Raw genomic sequence first — 19430 nt, forward strand, 5'->3', positions numbered from 1 at the left:
GCATAGACATAAAAGTATTCTATTCCCATATTCAGTATTTAGAGGATGGAACTAAGATTGATTGTGTAATCTCGAACTGGGACCATGGTGTGTAGGAATTTGTGTTCAGATCAAATCTCTTGCAAATGCTCCTTGAGTCACATGATAGCCTCTACTAATACCTGTCATTTCATTGTTTTCAAGAGTAAATTTGTGCAATGATGTTTACTCATCTGTGATCTTCATGGTCTGAATTTAACATTAGCAATCGTGAAAATAATTTCTAAAATGTTCATTATTTTATGTAGTAAGCATTCTCCTCCTCAGGGAAACACACTAGGTATGTTTACCAATCCAATTTCTTCCTATAATTAAACTTTGATTTTTTTTTCCCCTCTCTCAAGTTTCTCTTCTGAGTTAATGGTCACACATGAATTCTTGGGCACAGCCCGCACAGGTGTTTGAAATCAAGAGAAGCTTCCCGAGGCCCACCGCATTGCCTTTGGGACAGGATGTAACTTATTTGCCCCCTGAGCTCCACGCTGGTGTTCTTTCCCATTGCAGGGGCTGCGACCACTGAGCTGTGAGTACAAGATGGAAAATATAACCAGGATGGTGGTGTGTGACCTTGGGAACCCTATGGTGGCTGGAACAAATGTAAGAGAAAACCAGAAGCCTTAAATTCTAATTGAATTTTAAACAGAGCTAGTGCAACGCTCCCCAATTAGCACTCAGCAGGTTAGCACCTGGCAACTAAAACAAATTAGGCAGGAAATTACCAGGGCGGTGGATTGAGCGTTCTATCCTATACAGAGTAGGGAATCTGAGGTTAAAAACACAAAAAGATGAATACTTTTATATGCTTTGTCTTTTGACTTTACTTTGACATGTCTTTTAGATGCTTTATGAAGATGTTTTTGCTACAGATTTTTTCTTGGGAAATTTTTTCTTTGAATGTCACTGCAATTTTTTTCTTTGTATTCAGTAAATGACTTAAGAAATAACATAGTTAAAAAATTTAGCAAAGATGATTAAGCTTTTATTTTTGACATACCTCCCATATGACTATCATCCACAGTATTTTTATATTAAAATGTTACCATAACCCATCTTTTGAGTTAGCTTTACTAGGTCTATATTTTCCATGCTTCATAATTGAAGAATAATACAGAAAATTGTAGCAAGAAAAACAAAAGAGTTAATAACGATCTGTAATGTGCTTTTGAAAGAATACGGACATGTTTTTCTTCTTCTTTTTCGTTGTTTCCAGATTTAGGAACTTTTCATTCAGGATTACTTGTAGACAATAAGCTTATTTTATTCAATAGCCATTTAAGTACACATAGTAACTTCTTGTAATAAATATCTCAGTGGAAATACTTATTATGAAGTCGTGAATCAGAAAAAAATTCTGAAATCTGCAAATACTGCATAATTAAATGCTGCATAAACTAAACATAGTATTCCTGTTTTAAATTAAATATTTATGATTATCAATAAAATGGCCTATTTGAAAAAATATTGACAAAAATTTATAATTGCATAGGTTTGTATTAGAATAGCTTCCCAAAGTATATTCCAAAGAGTACTGATCCCTTGAGATCAGGCTTTAAAGGGGAGTTCTGTGGTCACTGCTGCTGAGTATCATATCCTCCTCTGGGGCATTCAGGTGCACTTCTGCATTTTAAAGGTACTGAGAAGTCCTGCAGTAAATAAACCTTTTAGTCCATGATCTGTCACATTTATTTGAGCATTCAAAACTACCAAGGAATACTTATTCCCAATTTATTCTTTAGGTGCTAGAATAATATTTTTGCTTTTCTACACCCTAATGAACTCTATTCCATTGATCCCAGGTATTTATAAAGTGTGCCAAGCTATAGTCCAGTAAACTCACTTGTTGGGTCAAAAAAGTAAATATTTAAATGGAAGATAAATTTTATAACAGATTTTTATTAGCTAACATGTACTGAAATTGCCCTCTGTGTTACAAACCCATCACTGGGTGCTTTTTCTTTTATGTGACCTCATAAAATTTTCAAAAGCAACAATTCCATGAGTTGAGTATTTCTCCTATGTTATAGATGAAGAAACTGAGAAATGTCAAATAAATTTCCCAAAGTCACACAGGTAATGAATGACAAAACCAAGATTTAAACCAGGACTTAACACAAAGTCCATATTCTATCCCGTCTGCAAAATTGGGAAAAGTACTTGGATAAAAACTAATGAATAACAGATGAGATGAGATTTTTAAATGAAGCCATGAAAGACAGAACAGGATTTCTGAGCTGAGAAGTTAGAACATTTTTCATTAGAATTCTTTTATCTGGAAACTAATAAGTCCTTTTGTTAGTTTTCAAGAAAAAACTTCCTAGTTTGGTGTCAAGAAGAGATCTACCCAAGGCCAAAGAGGAAGAAATTGACATGGTAGCTTCAGTGTTTGCATCTAGAGGTGACCAGGCATTCATTCCTTTTTCAGTATTAAAAGTGTTAAGTCTAAACCAGAGATCATCTAAGATCATTAATAACTAAGAATAATCCTGGAACAAAAATTGACCACTGGTGACAATCCAAGTGGAGGGTAAAAATGGCAGTGTGGTCTTAACCACAAATGTGTTTATGTGACAGGATGTCAATCCATTTTACCAGCAAATAATTTTTGGAAGTCAAGGAAGTAAATTGTTTGTATTCGTTTATCTGTGAGGTCTATAGTGGAAGAAACCTAATAGCTTTCTTATCTCACCCTTTAATGCCCTTAAATACATCAAATTTTATTGCATTCTGTTTTGTTATAAAACATTTTGATTTATTTACATCTTCATTTTGTACTTTAAAAAAAAAGTCTCCATTGGTTGTAGTAAAATTCCAAATGTAAAAGCAGTCCTAAATATTAAAAAGCATCATAAATCACCAGGACCATTTATTTCGGTCCCAATATTTTTAAAAAAAAGTTTTCAAGTTACTTTTTATTTTAATTTAACAAAACATTCAAGGTAATATTCAGAAGTATCACTTCTGATTTGTAAGTAGTAATGTCATTTTCATATAATATCTATAGTAATATAAAATATGTGCCAGTAGGATTCATAAAAACTTGAAAAATCTCTCAATCAGGAAAACAAAAAAGTAGTCATTCCACAAAGGTTCTTTAGAATCAATGCCCAGAGATCTGGTGTTTGGTTCTAGTTGAAAACACATGGGCCTCTGACCAATATGAAATTGTCACATTGTTGTTGTATCTTTGTCCCAGGCTGAATTGCTCTATGATGAATACCAACATTAGCCAGGCTTCATCACAATACAGTAAGATCCCCATCACTGGAACCGTGCAAACAATAGCAAACTCTTTCACATCATTCTTTCAGCCATTTTTATTGTACCCCTTCTATATGCCTGATACTAAGCCAGAGTCTCACAATATCAAGATGAAAATATATAATCCCCATTCAGTAAGAAACTCGACATTAGCAATATCAGAGGTTGAGTGATAGGAGAGTAGCAAAGAAGGAGATAGGGAATAAACAGAAAATTTCTGCCTTACCTGGCCTGTGGGATCAGACAGTATGTTGCAGGAGGATCTATTGTCCTGAACTTTGGACCACAAGTAGAACCTCTTCACATAGAAAAAGCAGGAAAAGTTTTAAGTAGTTTCCAAAGAAGAGAGAAGTTTATGTGCAACGTCCCAGAGGTCTGACTGAAAATCGCACATTTGTTATTATAAAGGAATTCATCGTGGCTGTGACATAAGGATGCATAGGTTTAGTAATGAGACCACACCTGGGTTTAAATTCCAGCTTTGCCATTTGTCAGTTGTGATACCTTGGACGAGGTCACATTGAAATGGGAGAATCCCCATGTTTAGGAATATTTGGAACAGTGCGATTATATGATGTATATAAAGCCACTAGGTCAGTACCTGGCTTATAGCAGTCAGTAAGGGTTAGTGAGATAATGATGATGATTTATGAAAAAAATAAAGATTTATTATTAGTTCATATTATTACTGGTTCATATTAACACGAGTTTTTAATCACTGATTTGATTCTCGTAGCGTAGTGGCCAAGAGTACAGGTCCTAGAGTTGGTTTGCAGGAATTTCCAACGCTACAATTCATTTGCTAAGCACCTGGACGAAGGCCCTTGATCTCCCTAATCCCCAGATTACCGCTCGATTGTAAAATGTCAGTAATCACAGTACCTACCTGTGGGGTGGTTATCATGATTATGTGAGACAAGGCACGTAAGGCTTAGCACAGTGCGTGGGAGAGTAAGTCATAGAATTACTCAGCTCTTATTTTCACTTCTTTATTTATGTTATCATTGGATTTATTTTTCCCAAAGTTTTAAAAATCTGTCCTCAAATTAAAAAAAAATATTAGAGCAGGTTCAAAACTTTGGAAAATAAAGAAAGGTGGAGAAAACAATCCCTTCACGTATAATCTTAACATAACCGTAGCATGTTATTCTGGTATATTTTCTTACCATACACCCTCACTCCTCTACAGTAATTGTTCCATCGATAAACTTTTAAAACAAAAGGAGAAACACGTTGTACATACAACTATGTTACCTGTTTCTTCATGGATCATTATTACATTAGAAGCATTTCCCACATATTTGCATAGGCTTTACAGCCATAATTTCAATGACTACCTAAAGGTGCATCAAACACAAGCATGACCGTTTTCCAAATCACTCATCTCTTGTATATTTAGTTTGCTTTTAATTTAGCATATAGCAAGGTGGCCAGAGAAGAAAGAGTCCATACGGGGCTAAATGAAGGGAAGGAACCATGATGTATAGGAACTTGAATTCCCGCGGTCTTAGTTACGTGACTTCCTCTCAGCAACCCAGGGTGGAAGCAGAGAAAAGGACAGCAATCTAGGGTGGGGATTTGCAAGGATGACTTAAAAAAGATTTTTACGCTGTGTAGAAAGTCCCTCCCTGTCATAAACTTAGTGACTTGTATTTTTTTCTTCTAGTATTCTCTGGGCCTCCGATTTGCAGTTCCACGTCTTGAGAAAACAAACATGAGCATTAACTTCGATCTCCAAATCAGAAGGTTAGATCTTTAAGTGCTTAAAATTATGGTCAGCATTCAATATTACAGAGATCCATATTGAAATGAACGGCCACTCTTCAACCTCCTTAACCTTAGAAGTTCTCCTGAAATTAAAACCCAGACATTCACAGATCATTTCCTTTGTTTCTGTTGTTTCAGTTTCGTAATTTATTTATTCATTCATTTTTTTTAATTTTTATTTTTTAGAAAAGAGATCCATCTATAGGCCAAGTTATTTTAATCAAATTTTGTCCTGGGTACCCTCCCACCCCCATTTACCTCCATTTTTCCTCATTCTGATTCACTTCCCTTCTCCCACCCTTACCAACACCCCTACTACATACCCACAATGCTCTCAGCGGCAGTCAGCTAATTCCTGAGGATAAAATTTTTGCAAAAAACACAGATTATACATTTGCAATCTTGAAATCGAACTCTTCAAGAGTTAATAAGTCTCAGATAGTTTCACTGTGAGCTCCAGGGCAGGAAGCAGGTGTGATCATGTATTCATCCAGAGCCTTCCTTCAGGGCCTTCTCTAGTAACTACAAGCCAAAGCAAGTAAGTAGCTGCTCTTTTTTCCTAAGACTGACCTTTTCCAGATATTCAAGTGTATCTTTTCACTGTCTATTCTGTTTGCTCTTTCATGACTGAAAATAATATTTAATGAGTGGGAAGCCTTGTAGGGAGCAGTGTGCATGAAAGCCCAACTGTGGACTTCAACCCATTAGCCAGTAATGGGATCAATTTAATAACTCCAGGCCAAAATTAAAAGAAAAGGAGATTGAATGGAATGTAATATATCAAAGTCCTGTTCAGGAAATAATCCAATTAGATAAATGTAAATGTGTATAGTAAGACACCTTGTGAAATGTGTATATTTCTTTTGTGGTCTGCAATTCTAAGTGTTTGAACATTGATATAAACAGCATATGCTCAGCATGGTGAACCCTTATTCTACCTATAACACAACTCTGAAGTCAGTCTTTATAATTTGGTTCTCAAATAGTAGTGTACAGGGTGGCTCAATCTTACCTTCTGTCCTGTAAGCAGTGATTGGAGAGTGTTGATTTTGTGTAATGGTTTACTTTTTAATAGCTACTTTAATTAAAGCTTTAGAGTTTTTTAAAAGCATATAAACTCTATAAGAATATAGCAGATTCTTTAAATCTACAACCTGGGTGGTGTATTTGGTTAAGCAACTGACTCTTGGTTTTGGCTCAGGTCATGATCTCAGGGTCCTGAGATCAAGCCCCACAATGGGCTCCACATTCAGCATGGAGTCTGCTTGGGATTCTCTCTCCCTCTCCCTCTGCCCCTTGCACCCATGCTCTCTCTCTCTAAAATTAATGAATCTTTTTTAAAAATTTAAAAAATCTACAACCACAAAAATCACAAACCACATCCCCTAAATTTTATGATAGATTTCGAAGAAGGAAGGTATTCTAACTTACCTTAGGTTTTTTCTGACCTTAATTAGGTCTTTTAAAAAATGTAACAATATTTTCTGCTAGAGATTTTTAAAACTTTTACCCATATTAGTGATGAGATGCAGACAGAATTTCTGTAATAGCATTTTACCAAAAGCTTATGAAACCACTTCTTTGTTGATATAAAATGTATATTTTCCAAAAGTTTCGGGTAGTCCTAAATATTTTCATTTGGGAAGTATTTGTAAGTTTTCAGGAAAAAAGAAAGAACGTAAAGGCATTCCGCAGTGAGGACCACCATCACTCCAGACAGTAGCCTGAAGTTTCTTTTTCCCACCATCATTGTCTGTGACATTGATCCTGCAATGGCATGAAGACATATCTCTCATGAAATATAAAGCCTTTATTTAGAAAGGAAATCTGGAACAAAAATGCAAAGAAAATTCCTTGACACATCCTCCTTACTTTTGATTACAGTTACAGGTAATAGAATGAATGCCACTAGTAATTCACTCAAGAAGCCAAGGACAGCAAATGATGTTCTAAATGCCTTCCCAAAATCCATCCTGGAGATCATCATTCAAATAGTGAATTCAGCAATGAAGTGCTAAACTTAATGGAAAATAGAAATGGTCACATTTTAACATCCCCCTTCCTCTAAAATATTGGACCATGATTATATTCCATCCCTACATGCTATAGAAACTCATGACTTAAAATTATCCTGGGGAAAAAAATGCGTAAATGAAGAACCAGAGAGGCCACAGGGACATACATAAAGCATCAAATTCCCAAAACAGACATTTCAGAGATAAAAATATTTGAGAATACTTAACACTGAGGTGAGCATTTATCTACATGCTTTGCTGGCAGACTGCAAAGACATAAATGAGTATTTAATGGATGGTTTGTATTCAATTTAAATGTGTTAAAACCAAAAATAAATTAAACCAAATGCTCTAAGGTCTAAATTCTTAAGGTTTGACCACACTGACCACTGTTACCCACATTTAATGCCCTTTTCCACAAACAGAACCCAAAAGAGAAACAGGGCTTTATATATTAATAAACTTAAAATAGTTCATGTTACCAAATGTTTGCATTAAACGGTCTCCTCATGCCGTGGCTCCGTGTGACATGTAAACATTCTCCTCCCTGAGCACAGCGGGTCTCAGATCACAATTCCCACACACAAATAGGTCTTCGTGGTGTCACTGACATTGCTTCCTCAGCAGTAGTGAAATGAATATCGTATTGTATTTGCTGATGTTCCAAAGACCACAAAAAGCACAGAGGGAATGTTAGAAAACAGAGAATAGGAAACAGTAAGGAAAAAGAAAACAGCATAAGAACGATAAGTAAAAAACATGTTTATCCTGGGTGCATGACATAGGGTGTAGTCGTGGAGAGGAAATCCATCATTCCTGTGTAGAACTAGCACCAACAGTATAAATAGCTCAGTGTCCAGAGCGGTGATGGATTGCTTGTTTGAACGGAGCAGTGGTGTTAGCAAGGGAGGTTTCCTTCCAGGAAGGAGGTCAAGGAAGCATCTAAGTTGTATATCAAAGCCCGGTGACTTTCTTACCAGGAGATGTTGTTGATACCACTGGTTGATTGCAGCACCAAGTGTCACGACAAGGCTGTGGGATGCAGGACGATTTTGATTAGCCAACTAGATCTGGTCTCCACATCCGCCATTGCTCTTATTACATTGAAAAGAGCCTCTGTCAGCTTCAGATGAGACTTCTGTCTGAAGACGATTTCAGCGCCTGACATCTATTTACATTTTCCGGATGTTATGAGTAAAGACGGTTGTGTCACTTCAACCACGTGGAAACAAAATGCAATGACATTATGGGACAGCTTAAATGAAACTTTTTTTCGTAATTTTTATATCCACCGCAGCAAAGCAGTGAGAACTAGAAAACTGAACAAATTCTGGGTAATGTGTGGAACAATGAGACTTAAATTTCTAAACTAAAGAGTTTGCTGTCGTGCATTTGGAACTACAAATGCGATAAATAGAATTACTTAATGATTTCTTGCTGGTTAGTAATTCAGTAATTAAAAAAAAAACAAAACACCTCTTTAGTTGACTGACTTTCCCCAGATGTGATAATGATTAAGTGGCCTGGAAACTGGGGTTCAAACTTTGGTGAACAAGTCCCCCTAGGCTCACCACAAGGTTAGCCGTGATGCCCCATGACAGGAAATGAGCCTGACATTGGCCTGTTTATATCTTTTATGTGTGATGCAGTTTAAGTGGCCTTATCAGTATATACAATCAGACAAGACTTTTCAAAAGCATTGTGGGAACGATTCTGTCTCCTCCTCCTTTGAAAGCCAACTCTTATCATCTCCTCTCCAGCCCCCACATTTGGAAAGCTTCAAAAGCTAGTCCGAACACACCCCATTACCACGACTGCAGTGTGAAAGCTTATCCACTGAATCTTCGTGAAAAGTCGATGATGGAAAGAGGAGTCTTTCTCTTCTTAATGAGAACTGGATATAAGCATGACCTGTCCGTGGTGGTGTGGCCACATCTGTTTGCTGAAAGCTGCATAATCTTTGGGATATGAGGGTGACTCTAGGGAACGTGCAATAGGGTTTATAAAGGCAAATGGCCTCTGCGTTCAAAGCTCAGTTGTTCCAGCCTCTTGTGAGACCACGTTTCATTTTCCTGACAGGGCTGGCTGCTTAACATGCATTTTTTAAAAATTAAATTTCATATGTAGGCACACCTGGGTGGCACAGTCAGTTAAGTGTCGGACTCTTGGTTTCAGCTCAGGTCGTGACCTCAGGGTCATGAGATTGAGCCCTGCCTCGGGCTCTGTGCTCAGCATGGAATCTGCTTGAGTTTCTCCCTCTCCCTCTGTTCCTCAATCCCCCCATTCTCTCTTTCTTTAACTCTCTCTCTCTAAAATAAATAAGTCTTTTTTAAAAAATTAAGTTTCATATGTAATTATATTTGCTTGAGAGAAAAAAACCAGCAGACTTAAAAATAATTTTGCCACTGTTCAAAGAAACATTATTAAACACGCACCTTCTATCTTGAGATTCTTGATGCACTTGACAACACCTATGTCATTTCCTAATTGCCTTGGCATGAGCTGCCCAAATTCCTGGCGTCTTGCTTCTTCCCGCCATTGGCTATGCTTCTAATTCCACTCCCACCTCCCATCCTAGTCAGCCAGTTAGCATGCAGTGAATGTACACTTATTTAATATTACTTCAGAACTAAGTCGTAAGGAAGATATATTTGCTGCCAAAACAATGTATGGTATGATGCATTCCAGAGCCAAACGCAAACACTTTTTCCATTCTGTGCTGCTCTTGGATTATTCATGCTAGTTCTCTTCTTTATTAGCATGGAGAATCAGGAGTTGACTGCACCTTCCTTTCCCATCTACTGGGCAATGAACATTATTGCACAGAGAAGTTAAGCAATGTGTCCAAGGTAGAAGCTGGAAAATGAACTCAGCTCACTTGCCTTCTTGGTTTAGCCGTTGAAACAAAAAAGTGTTAGCTTTTCTAGATGTCTGTTGTGTTTTCAGATAAGATGTCTCTTCATGGAAAGTTATTACGTACTTTTACTCATAGAGAAGCTTAGTATTTCCATTTTCAAATGGTTATGATTTTGTAGAATGGATACACCATTGTTTTCTGAATGATTGTATTAGTAATGTTTGTTGTCCTTTTGATCTACAGAATGTTTTTCATCTTTTTTTATTATGTTAGTCACCATACAAGCAGCAGAATGGTTTTTATGATCGTATATTGTAACATGTCTGAAAAAATATATCTAAATCATATTGTCACTGTGTTTTAGTTCCAACAAGGACAACCCAGACAGCAATTTTGTGAGCCTGCAAATCAACATCACTGCTGTAGCTCAAGTAGAAATAAGAGGGTGAGTAATAAAAGACATTGTAGTAATTATATTGTAATGATAGCTTTTATGAAAAAACACTAATAAAAACTATATGGAATTTTCTTAATGCATTAGCAATCACAAATCGCTTTGGTTATAAATTTTCATTCTTTTCTACCCATCGTTAGACTTCCGTTGAAAACTAGAGTAAACCCTATATGGTAATTAACTCTAAGGATATCAAAACAAGAGATCACTTTATTCCTCAAACTAACAGTTCAGGAATCAGACTATAAGAACAAGTGATAAGAAGTTAGATAAAAATCAACAAACCTGTGATTGCGTGAAAGTCTCACTTCTCCAGTAACTATTTCGGCATAATGACAATTCAGTCTCATCATACCGCATCTTGAGTTGAACAAATGGCTAACTCCTAGATGTGAGGGTCGATGGGATTTACATTTTATGTCTTTTTCCTTTTTTTTTTTTTAAGATTTTATTTATTTACTCGACAGAGATAGAGACAGCCAGCGAGAGAGGGAACACAAGCAGGGGGAGTGGGAGAGGAAGAAGCAGGCTCATAGCGGAGGAGCCTGATGTGGGGCTCGATCCCATAACGCCGGGATCACCCCCTGAGCCGAAGGCAGGCGCTTAACCACTGTGCCACCCAGGCGCCCCTGTCTTTTTCCTTCTGTCCTATTCTTTGAAGAAGGTACCAGAACGCAATCAGTTGAGAGACAGGAGGACAGTCAAGAAAAAGGCTTAGAATAACTACCATCTTGGGAAATCCATGACTGGGGGAAAAAAGGAATTAGAAATGTACTGTATGTAGTCATCTTACGCAAGTGTGGACTCCACTGATTTTATTGTAATTCTTATTTCTTCAGGACAATCAAGGACTTGACTAAAAAATGTCAACTGGTATTCTGGGTTGAATTGTCATTGGGCTCCAGCAGTCCCAGTTCCCTTTCCTTTTCCATAGTCCTGAGTGGTTCCCACTCCTCCATAATGGCAGTCAGAGCCATGGTCTCCATGCATTCTGTCACTGCTGCCCCCTTCTGCTCCCCATGGGAGGAGCCCTGCCAGCTCTCCTGGACCAGTGAGGCTCCACCTAGTGGATTAGAGAAGAGTAATAATACCTAGCACATATTGATCCTTACATGTGCTACCCCAGTCCATTAGCACATCTTAATATATCCCAGTATCCTAGCTGCACAGGTGAGGAAATTTTGACACAAGGGGCTGAAGGCTACATAGCTGGAAGTGGGAGCTAGAATGCAAGTCAGGCAGCCTGTCTCCAGGTGCGTCTTTATAAGTGATGGTGCTATGTAGCCTATGAGAGAATTCTTTGAATCTTATTCACACAAAATCTTGTTTTGTTTATGCTTCTGTGATTTTTTTCGTTCAAATGAATGTTTTTGACATTCATCCACTTTACGGCATGTGCCTATAGTTCATTCATTTTAATTGCAGGAGAGTTTAATATTGTAAAGTTACACCATACTTACTTACCCCTTCTACTCCTGATGAACATTTGGGGGTTTTCTTTTTCCTTTTTTACAAACTTCCTTGTACATACCTTCGGTACACCTGTGGAAGAATGTCAGAAGGGTATGCGCTTAGGTGCAGAAGTTCAGGATCAGACAGCATACACTTTTTAACTTCATTAAATAGTACCAAACTATTTTTCAAAATAATTATACCTTCCTATTGTTCCACAAGACATGGAGGAAAGTTTTCACTGTTACACATTATTAACTAATTCACAAAATGGTCATGTTTTTCATTTTGACCCAATCTGATGGGTGAGAAATACTATCTAACTGAAGGTTCAATTTGCCATTCCCTGATTCCTAATCGACACTGAGTAGCTTTCTCATGTGTTTGTTGTCTCCATTCTTCCCAAACTGGGTAATTTCTGCTTATTTTTTAGGACATATTTCTACGAAGAGACTTAATTTTTTCATATTAATTCATAGGAAGGAACTCTTTCCTATTCTGGAGTTGAGACGCTAATCCTTTACCAGCTACACATGTTGCAAGTACCTTTTCATAGTCTGTGGGGTTTGGTGTGTGTGTGTTTGCGTGTGTGTGTGTTTTAAGTCAGGTTTATTGAAGTATAAATTATATAAAGTAAAACCCTTTCTTTTAGATGTTCAGTTTGAAGCATTTGGACACCACAGGGATGTTCAATGTAAAACAGTTCTGTCACCCCACATAGCTTCTCATGCACCTTTGTAGTTAACCCAGCCCCCACCCCCAGGCTCTGTCAACCTTGATCTATCTTCTGTCACTATATTCCCAGAAAAATCATATAAATACGCGCATACCGAATGTAGCCTTTTGAGTCTGGCTTCTTTCACTTAGCATAATGCATTTGAAAAAACACCCATGTTCTTATGTATCAGTGGTCTGTTTCTTTTTATTGCTGAGTATTCCACTGTTCCGAAGTCCCACAAATCGTTTATCCATTCACAGGTTGATGAACCCTTGGGTTTTTTCCAGTTTGGGGCTCTTAGTAATAAGCCTGTTATCGGCATTCACACACAGGTCTTTGTTGGGATATTTGTTTTCATAAATGGAGTTGAGTTGTATGGCAAGGTTACGTTTGACTTTATAAGACATCGCCAAACCGTGTTTCAAATTGGTTGTACCATTTCCATTTCTCATTTCCACGAGCAGAGTGTGAGTTCAGTTATGCTGCGTGCTTGTAGGCATGGGCTTGAGGTTTGTTTTTGTTTGTTTTTAGCCATTTTAGTAAGTGTGTGAAAGTATCTCATTGAGTTTTAATAAACATTTTCTTTTTTTTTTAGATTGATTAATTTATTTATTTGGGAGAGAGGGAGAGAGCACACAGAGGGAGAGGAAGTGGGAGAAGCAGACTCCCCACTGAGCAGGGAGCCCACTGATGAGGCTCCATCTCAGGACCCGGGATCATGACCCGAGCCACTCAGGTGCCCCTAATTAGCATTTTCTAAAGACTAGTGATATTGAGCATCTTTTCACTACTTATTTGCCCTTAGTGGGTTTTTTTGAAGTGTCTTTTAAAATTTTGCCCATTTCTTGTTGAGTTGTCTGTCTTATTATCAAGTTGTAAAAGTTCCCTACATATTCTGGATACAAAATCATTTATCAGATTTGTGTCCGGCAAACATTTTCTCTCAGTTTATGGTTTGGCTTATTATTTTCTTAACAGTGATGTTCAAAACCCAAAAGGTTTTAATTTTTATGAAATCCAACTTTTAAATATTTTATAGTTTGTTCTCTCTTTCCATAAAATAAATAAATAAATCTTTAAAAATAAATAAATATGTAAGTAAATAAATATTTTATAGTTTGTACTCTTTTTGTCCTTTGTAGAAAGTCTCCACTTTGCCCAGAGTCACAAGACTTTTTCCTATGTTTTCTCCTAAAAGTTTTGCAATTTTACATTTTAGTCTATGATTAAGTTAATATTTGTGTTAAGTGTGAGGTAGGGTCCAAGTTCACTGTTGCATAAGAATATCCAGTTGCTGCTATGCTGTCGGCTGAAAGACCATCCTTTCCCCCATTGAATTACTTGACATCTCTATCCATCTGTGAGGCTCTGCTTCCAGACCTTTCATTCTGTTCCATTGATCTACACATGTAATAAGTCTTGAAACGCAAGCAGTATATCCTGAGATCTTGGTAAACTTGCTTACAAATTCTAGTAGACATATTGTTTGCTGATTTCCTAGAATTTTCTATAGCATTATCATGTCTTCTGTGAATAAAAAGTTTGATTTTTTTCCTGACTAATCTAATCTGTATGTGCCAGAGTTTAGCCAACTACAGAGTTAGAGGGAATAGTACCCACAAGAGATTACCCTTATTTTTGATACCAACAGCAGATTTGTGTGCTTCCCAAAACCACTATCAGGTTTGATACTTCACTTAGAAGGACTCACAGAACTCCCTGAAAGCTATTATACTCATCAGTACAATTCGTTACAGGGAAAAGAAAAATTAAAATTAGCCAAGGGAAGAAGTGCTTAAGTTGGAGCCTGGTAGAGAACTAAGCACAAGGCTTCTTGTTCTTATCCGCCATGGAGCCAGAACATGTTACTTTCCTTGTATGGATATATAACAGTATGCATGGAGTATCCCCAGCTGAGGAAACTCCCGAAGGCTCAGTGTTCACTGTTTTTATTGAGAATCCACTACACAGGCATGATCAATTGATTGACCACTTAATTGATCTCAGTCTCCAGGTTGTCTGATATAATGGGATCAAGCTCCCACCCTGACTCACACTGTTGTTCTTTCTGATGTGGGCACCTCCCACCCTAACTCATATTGTTAGAATATCCAGTGTGACCTAAAACACCCAGAAAAACAAAGATACTTATTTCAGGCATAAAATTTCTAGAGCTTAGACTTTACCTTCCAGAAGCTGAGGGCAAAGGCCACGCCACTTTTGGGAGGAAGGTCAAGTTGTTTACTACATAGTTATGCCTTTTATTTCTTTTTTCTTTTTCGTTTTCTTCTCTTACTGCACAGACTAGGAGGGTCAGGGCAAGATTGGGTAGACTTGATGCAAGAAGACATCTTTGCCTTGTTTTTAGATCCTACCTTGATCTTAAGGGGGAGACATTCAGTTTGTCTTTCAAGAAGTTTGTCTGTTTCATCTAAGTTGTTACATGTATAGCATAAATTTGCTCATGATATTCTCTCATTTTCCTTTTACTGCATGTAGGACCTCATCATTCCCTGTATTGGCAATTTGTATCTTTTACTCCCCTCCATTTTTGCCCTGATCACTCTGGCTAGAGTTTAGCGAACTTTTCAAAGAACCAGTTTTTTGGTGTGTTGTCTTTTTTTTCTTTAATTTCATTGACTTTTCTTTCTTTCTCTCTCTTTCTCTCTAAGATTTATTTATTTATGTATTGGGAGAAAGAGAGAAAGAGAGCACAGAGTGGGGGGAGGGGCAGAGAGAGAGAGACAGAATTTCCAGCAGATTGCCTGCTGAGCACAGTGCCCATCCTGGGGCTTGATCTCATGACCTGAGTCGAAATCAAGAGTCAGACACTCAACTGACTGAGCCACTCAGGCACTCCTTTTTTCTCTCTTCTTATTTGTTTGTTTTGTTTTCTATTCCATTAGCTCCTGCTTTTGTTATTATTATTTCCTTCCTTCTGTTCACTTTGGGTTTGATTTTCCCTTTTTCTCCTTCCTCTAGGTAGAAATTAGATTATTGGCTGGAGACCTCTCTTCTGTTCTTACATAAGCATTTAGTGCTGTAAATTTCCTTCTAAGTGCATGAGCACATACCAAAATGTTGATATGTTGGGTTTCAGGCACAATGTTTTCTAATTTCCGTTGTGATTTCTTCTTTAAGTCCTGAGTTGACTCATGAGAAGTGACCTGTTTGATTTATAGATCTTTGGAGCTAATCCAGATGTTTCATTTATATGTGTTTCTTATTTAATTCTCCCATCTTTCTCAGTGAGAAAAACACAAAAAAAAATCAGAGAAGAAATAAGCATTTTTTTAGTATCTTATTTTTATATCTTTTAACATTTACAACTAGTGTATATGAAGTTTTGTCTCCTTCTTTAAGCTTAATCTTTGTTTTGCTAACCAAAAATAAATTGAAATTGTTTTTTAATCCCAAAGCAAATTTTAAGTTGGTAACTGTTTTTATTCCATAAGACATAACTCAGTCCAAGGCAGCAGAGGGTGTAATGTAGTTGTATTTATTCTTATATACCCATTTTATAAGATAAATATTTATAAATATACTTCTGCCATCATTTATTACACCAATATTTCTCAGTTAAAAAAGAAGGAAATTTTCAATTAATTTTACCAATAATCAGAACAGGTAATTAAAATTGGGTTTTTCATATGGGTGCAATTTTTTTAATTGCTAGATTCACATCCAACAATTGACCACAGTTTATTCTCTAACACCATGTTAGAGTTCTTTTTAGCCATTTTGTGAAGTAAAACTCTTTATTCCAGATACTCAGCAAAAATATTGGTTTCGTTGTTTAATTCTTCAAGGAACAAACAGCTACTGTGTTGAAAATCTTCCACGCTCAGTCTTGAGAAAAATCTCTTTTTATTTGCCAGTTGCGTTTATTCCAATGTATTTTAGCACGCACTGTCTCTAGCAGCTCTTTTTCAGTTTAGTGTTGTTTTTATCATTTTAAAAATAAACTCGAATGGATTTATTTCCTTAATGGGAAAAAATACTGAGAATTATTCCACTTATTTCAAAGCCAGATGGTGACAACACTGTCTTTCAGCAGACTCCCATGTCATTTGTTCGTACAAAGGATTAATTTAGTAGTAAGTCTGTAGGAAGTAAATTTGGCCACAAGAGGCAGCACCACATGCATCCAGCTCACAAAGAGTAATAAACTTGTGTCCTTTGTCATATAATCAGGATTGAGTGGGTTTGATCACGGACACTACAATCATACAAACATGGTCTGTATAGACCCAGCTATAGCAGGTACAGCCAACATTGTTCCAGACAATCAATAGTAGTCTGCTATTTGGGGCTTATAGTGTTTGAAAACAGGATTATGAATGAATATAGCGTTCATTCCGTATTACCTACCACAACATTGGCTTTGAACTTCCGAGAGTATATAGACTTTAACTTATCAAAACCTAATTCCTTGTTTCCCTAATCCTTTCCCAATGTCTACTATTACCATTGGTACCCCAATCTTCTTATCCCTGGGGGGGTCTCTGTGGAATAATGTTCTATCCTCCATCTTAGAATGTGAGTGCTATTCAGAAAGAGCTGTTAGGGCTGTTTATCCTTGGTTAATAGTTGATTATATTTTTCCTTCCTTCCTTCCTTCCTTCCTTCCTTCTAAAAAAAAATGATAATTTTGAAAACAGTGAACAATGTTTCACTTATTCATTTGGAATCTTCAGAGAGCCATTTTTTGTCATGGTTTTCCCCAGATTAGAAAAAGTCTTAGAGGGCGCCTGAGTAGCGCAGTCGTTAAGGCGTCCGCCTTCGGCTCAGGGCGTGATCCCGGCATACCGGGATCGAGTCCCACATCGGGCTCCTCGGCTGGGAGCCTGCTTCTTCCTCTCCCACTCCCCCTGCTGTGTTCCCTCTCTCACTGGCTGTCTCTCTGTCACTCTGTCACATAAATGAATAAAATCTTTAAAAAAAAAAAAAAGTCTTAGACAGTAGATAACTGAATTTTGTGAGCCATAGCTTTTGAATGATTATGCCATGATTTTTGCCATGACCTATAATAGATTATGTTTCCTTACAGATTTCTTTTTGATTTTGTTACAGAAATGGGACAGGAAGTTTCTTTAAGTTGTCTTTACTAAAATCACTGCTGCTTAGTGGCCCCTGGGGTGCATTATACAGTTGACTTCTGAACAAGCAGGCGTTTGGGGAGCTAACCCCCCTGTGGATGTAGCTTTGACTCGCCCAAAACTTAACTACTAGTAGCCTACTGTTGACAAGCCTTCTCAATACCATTAGCAGCTCATTAACACATATTTTGCATATGTGTTATATACTGTATTCTTACAATAAAGTAAACTAGAGAAAAGAAAATGTTATTAAGAAAATCATAAAGAGGAGAAAGAAACATTTACGGTACTGTATTTTATATGAAAAATCATATATAAATGAAAAAATCTGCATATAAATGAACCTGCACAGTCCAAACCAGTGTTTTCCAAGAGTCAGCCGTATATTGGAAATAGAATAGTCCTGAGTAAACCTGAGCTGAAGTCTTCACCTGCAACTAACCCCTACTTTTCTGAACATCAATTTTCCTTTCATGTATAAAATGAGGGGTTTTGAACACACTGTCTCCATAGTACCTGTCAGTTCTAAATATTTATGATTCTGTGGTACTGCAGTGTTTATGACCAGTTGTCCAGGATTGATGACCATAAGAACAAAATTCTTCAGAGAAAATGTGCTCAGCTTCTGCTCTGTATTTGTTCTCTATGCAAATAAATAAATAAATAAATAAATAAAGGTTTTTCCCTAGAACCTCACATTGGGTGTGGAGCATGGAGTCAACTCTCTGTTGCCAAGCTAAGAGCAAAGTAAAGGTTTGGGTGCTTAGGTCGTGAAGACCCCCACGGGGACAGAAGCCCAAACTCTCTGGGCTTCACTCGAATAAAAGCAACCTTCTGTGTTCTGTACTCCTCTCCTCACCAAGTCCCCACTGTTTGATCTGAACATGATTTAATCAAATCAAGTCGGAAAGGGGAGCATGACGTAACAACAAACCAATATAAGGCTAGGGAATGTTGAGGTATCAGCCCAGCAAGGCTGTGCCCTGCACTTGTAATTTAATAGTTGCCCATTAAGGATGAAAGCAAAGGGCTTTATAATTTAGTAGCATTTCTGTGGGTTGTCAGTTTAAAAAATATACTTCTTCCACCCACCCCTAGAAGACAATGCAGCCAAACTGACTTTGACCAAGAGCATTTGAGATGTTTTCTAATCATTTGTGGTATACAACCCAAGGCGTTAATGATAATTTTCCAGATGAGGAAATAGGGACACACAGAAATTAAATTACTTGCCCTTGGGTATTTAGTCCAATAAATTTTAGTTTCTACTTTAGGAAAAGATTACTCAGAGGGGAAAATAAAGATAGCATTTGAAGTTGCTACAGGGTGCGTTAATTACGGATGCCCTTCAAAGGGCATTTAAGATATCTGATTGTCAAAAGAAGGATTTTCTGTTGAAGTTATTTTTAGCTGGGGTTCTAGGAATTCTTTTAAAGATACTTTCACCTAAAAATTGCTAGAAAAGGGGCGCCTGGGTGGCGCAGTCGTTAAGCGTCTGCCTTCGCTCAGGGCGTGATTCTGGCGTTCTGGGATCGAGCCCCACATCGGGCTCCTCTGCTGGGAGCCTGCTTCTTCCTCTCCCACTCCCCTGCTGTGTTCCCTCTCTCGCTGGCTGTCTCTCTGTCACATAAATAAATAAAATCTTAAAAAAAAAAAATTGCTCGAAAAGCATTGTTCTTTTGAGAAATATCCTTTTTAAGATTATATAAAAATAACAATTTTGTTTGGAACCAGCTTTTAATGTAGAACAATGCCATGTACTGCATTGCAC

At 37.3% G+C, this 19430-nt stretch overlaps 1 protein-coding gene across 3 annotated transcripts in view; it reads left to right on the forward strand.

The window, feature by feature from the left end:
* Positions 1-19430, forward strand: part of ITGA8 (integrin subunit alpha 8) — a 172316-nt gene that overhangs the window by 113247 nt on the left and 39639 nt on the right. For all 3 annotated transcript variants that reach the window (XM_008692079.2, XM_040645373.1, XM_040645374.1), the window contains exons 21-23: positions 544-636; positions 4964-5043; positions 10301-10381. In XM_008692079.2, coding sequence (XP_008690301.2) covers positions 544-636; positions 4964-5043; positions 10301-10381 — 254 coding nt within the window. The remainder of the gene's footprint in view (positions 1-543; positions 637-4963; positions 5044-10300; positions 10382-19430) is intronic.

Source organism: Ursus maritimus, unplaced genomic scaffold (genome assembly GCF_017311325.1).
Source record: "Ursus maritimus isolate PB19 unplaced genomic scaffold, ASM1731132v1 scaffold_31, whole genome shotgun sequence".
NCBI classification, from domain to species: Eukaryota; Metazoa; Chordata; class Mammalia; order Carnivora; family Ursidae; genus Ursus; species Ursus maritimus.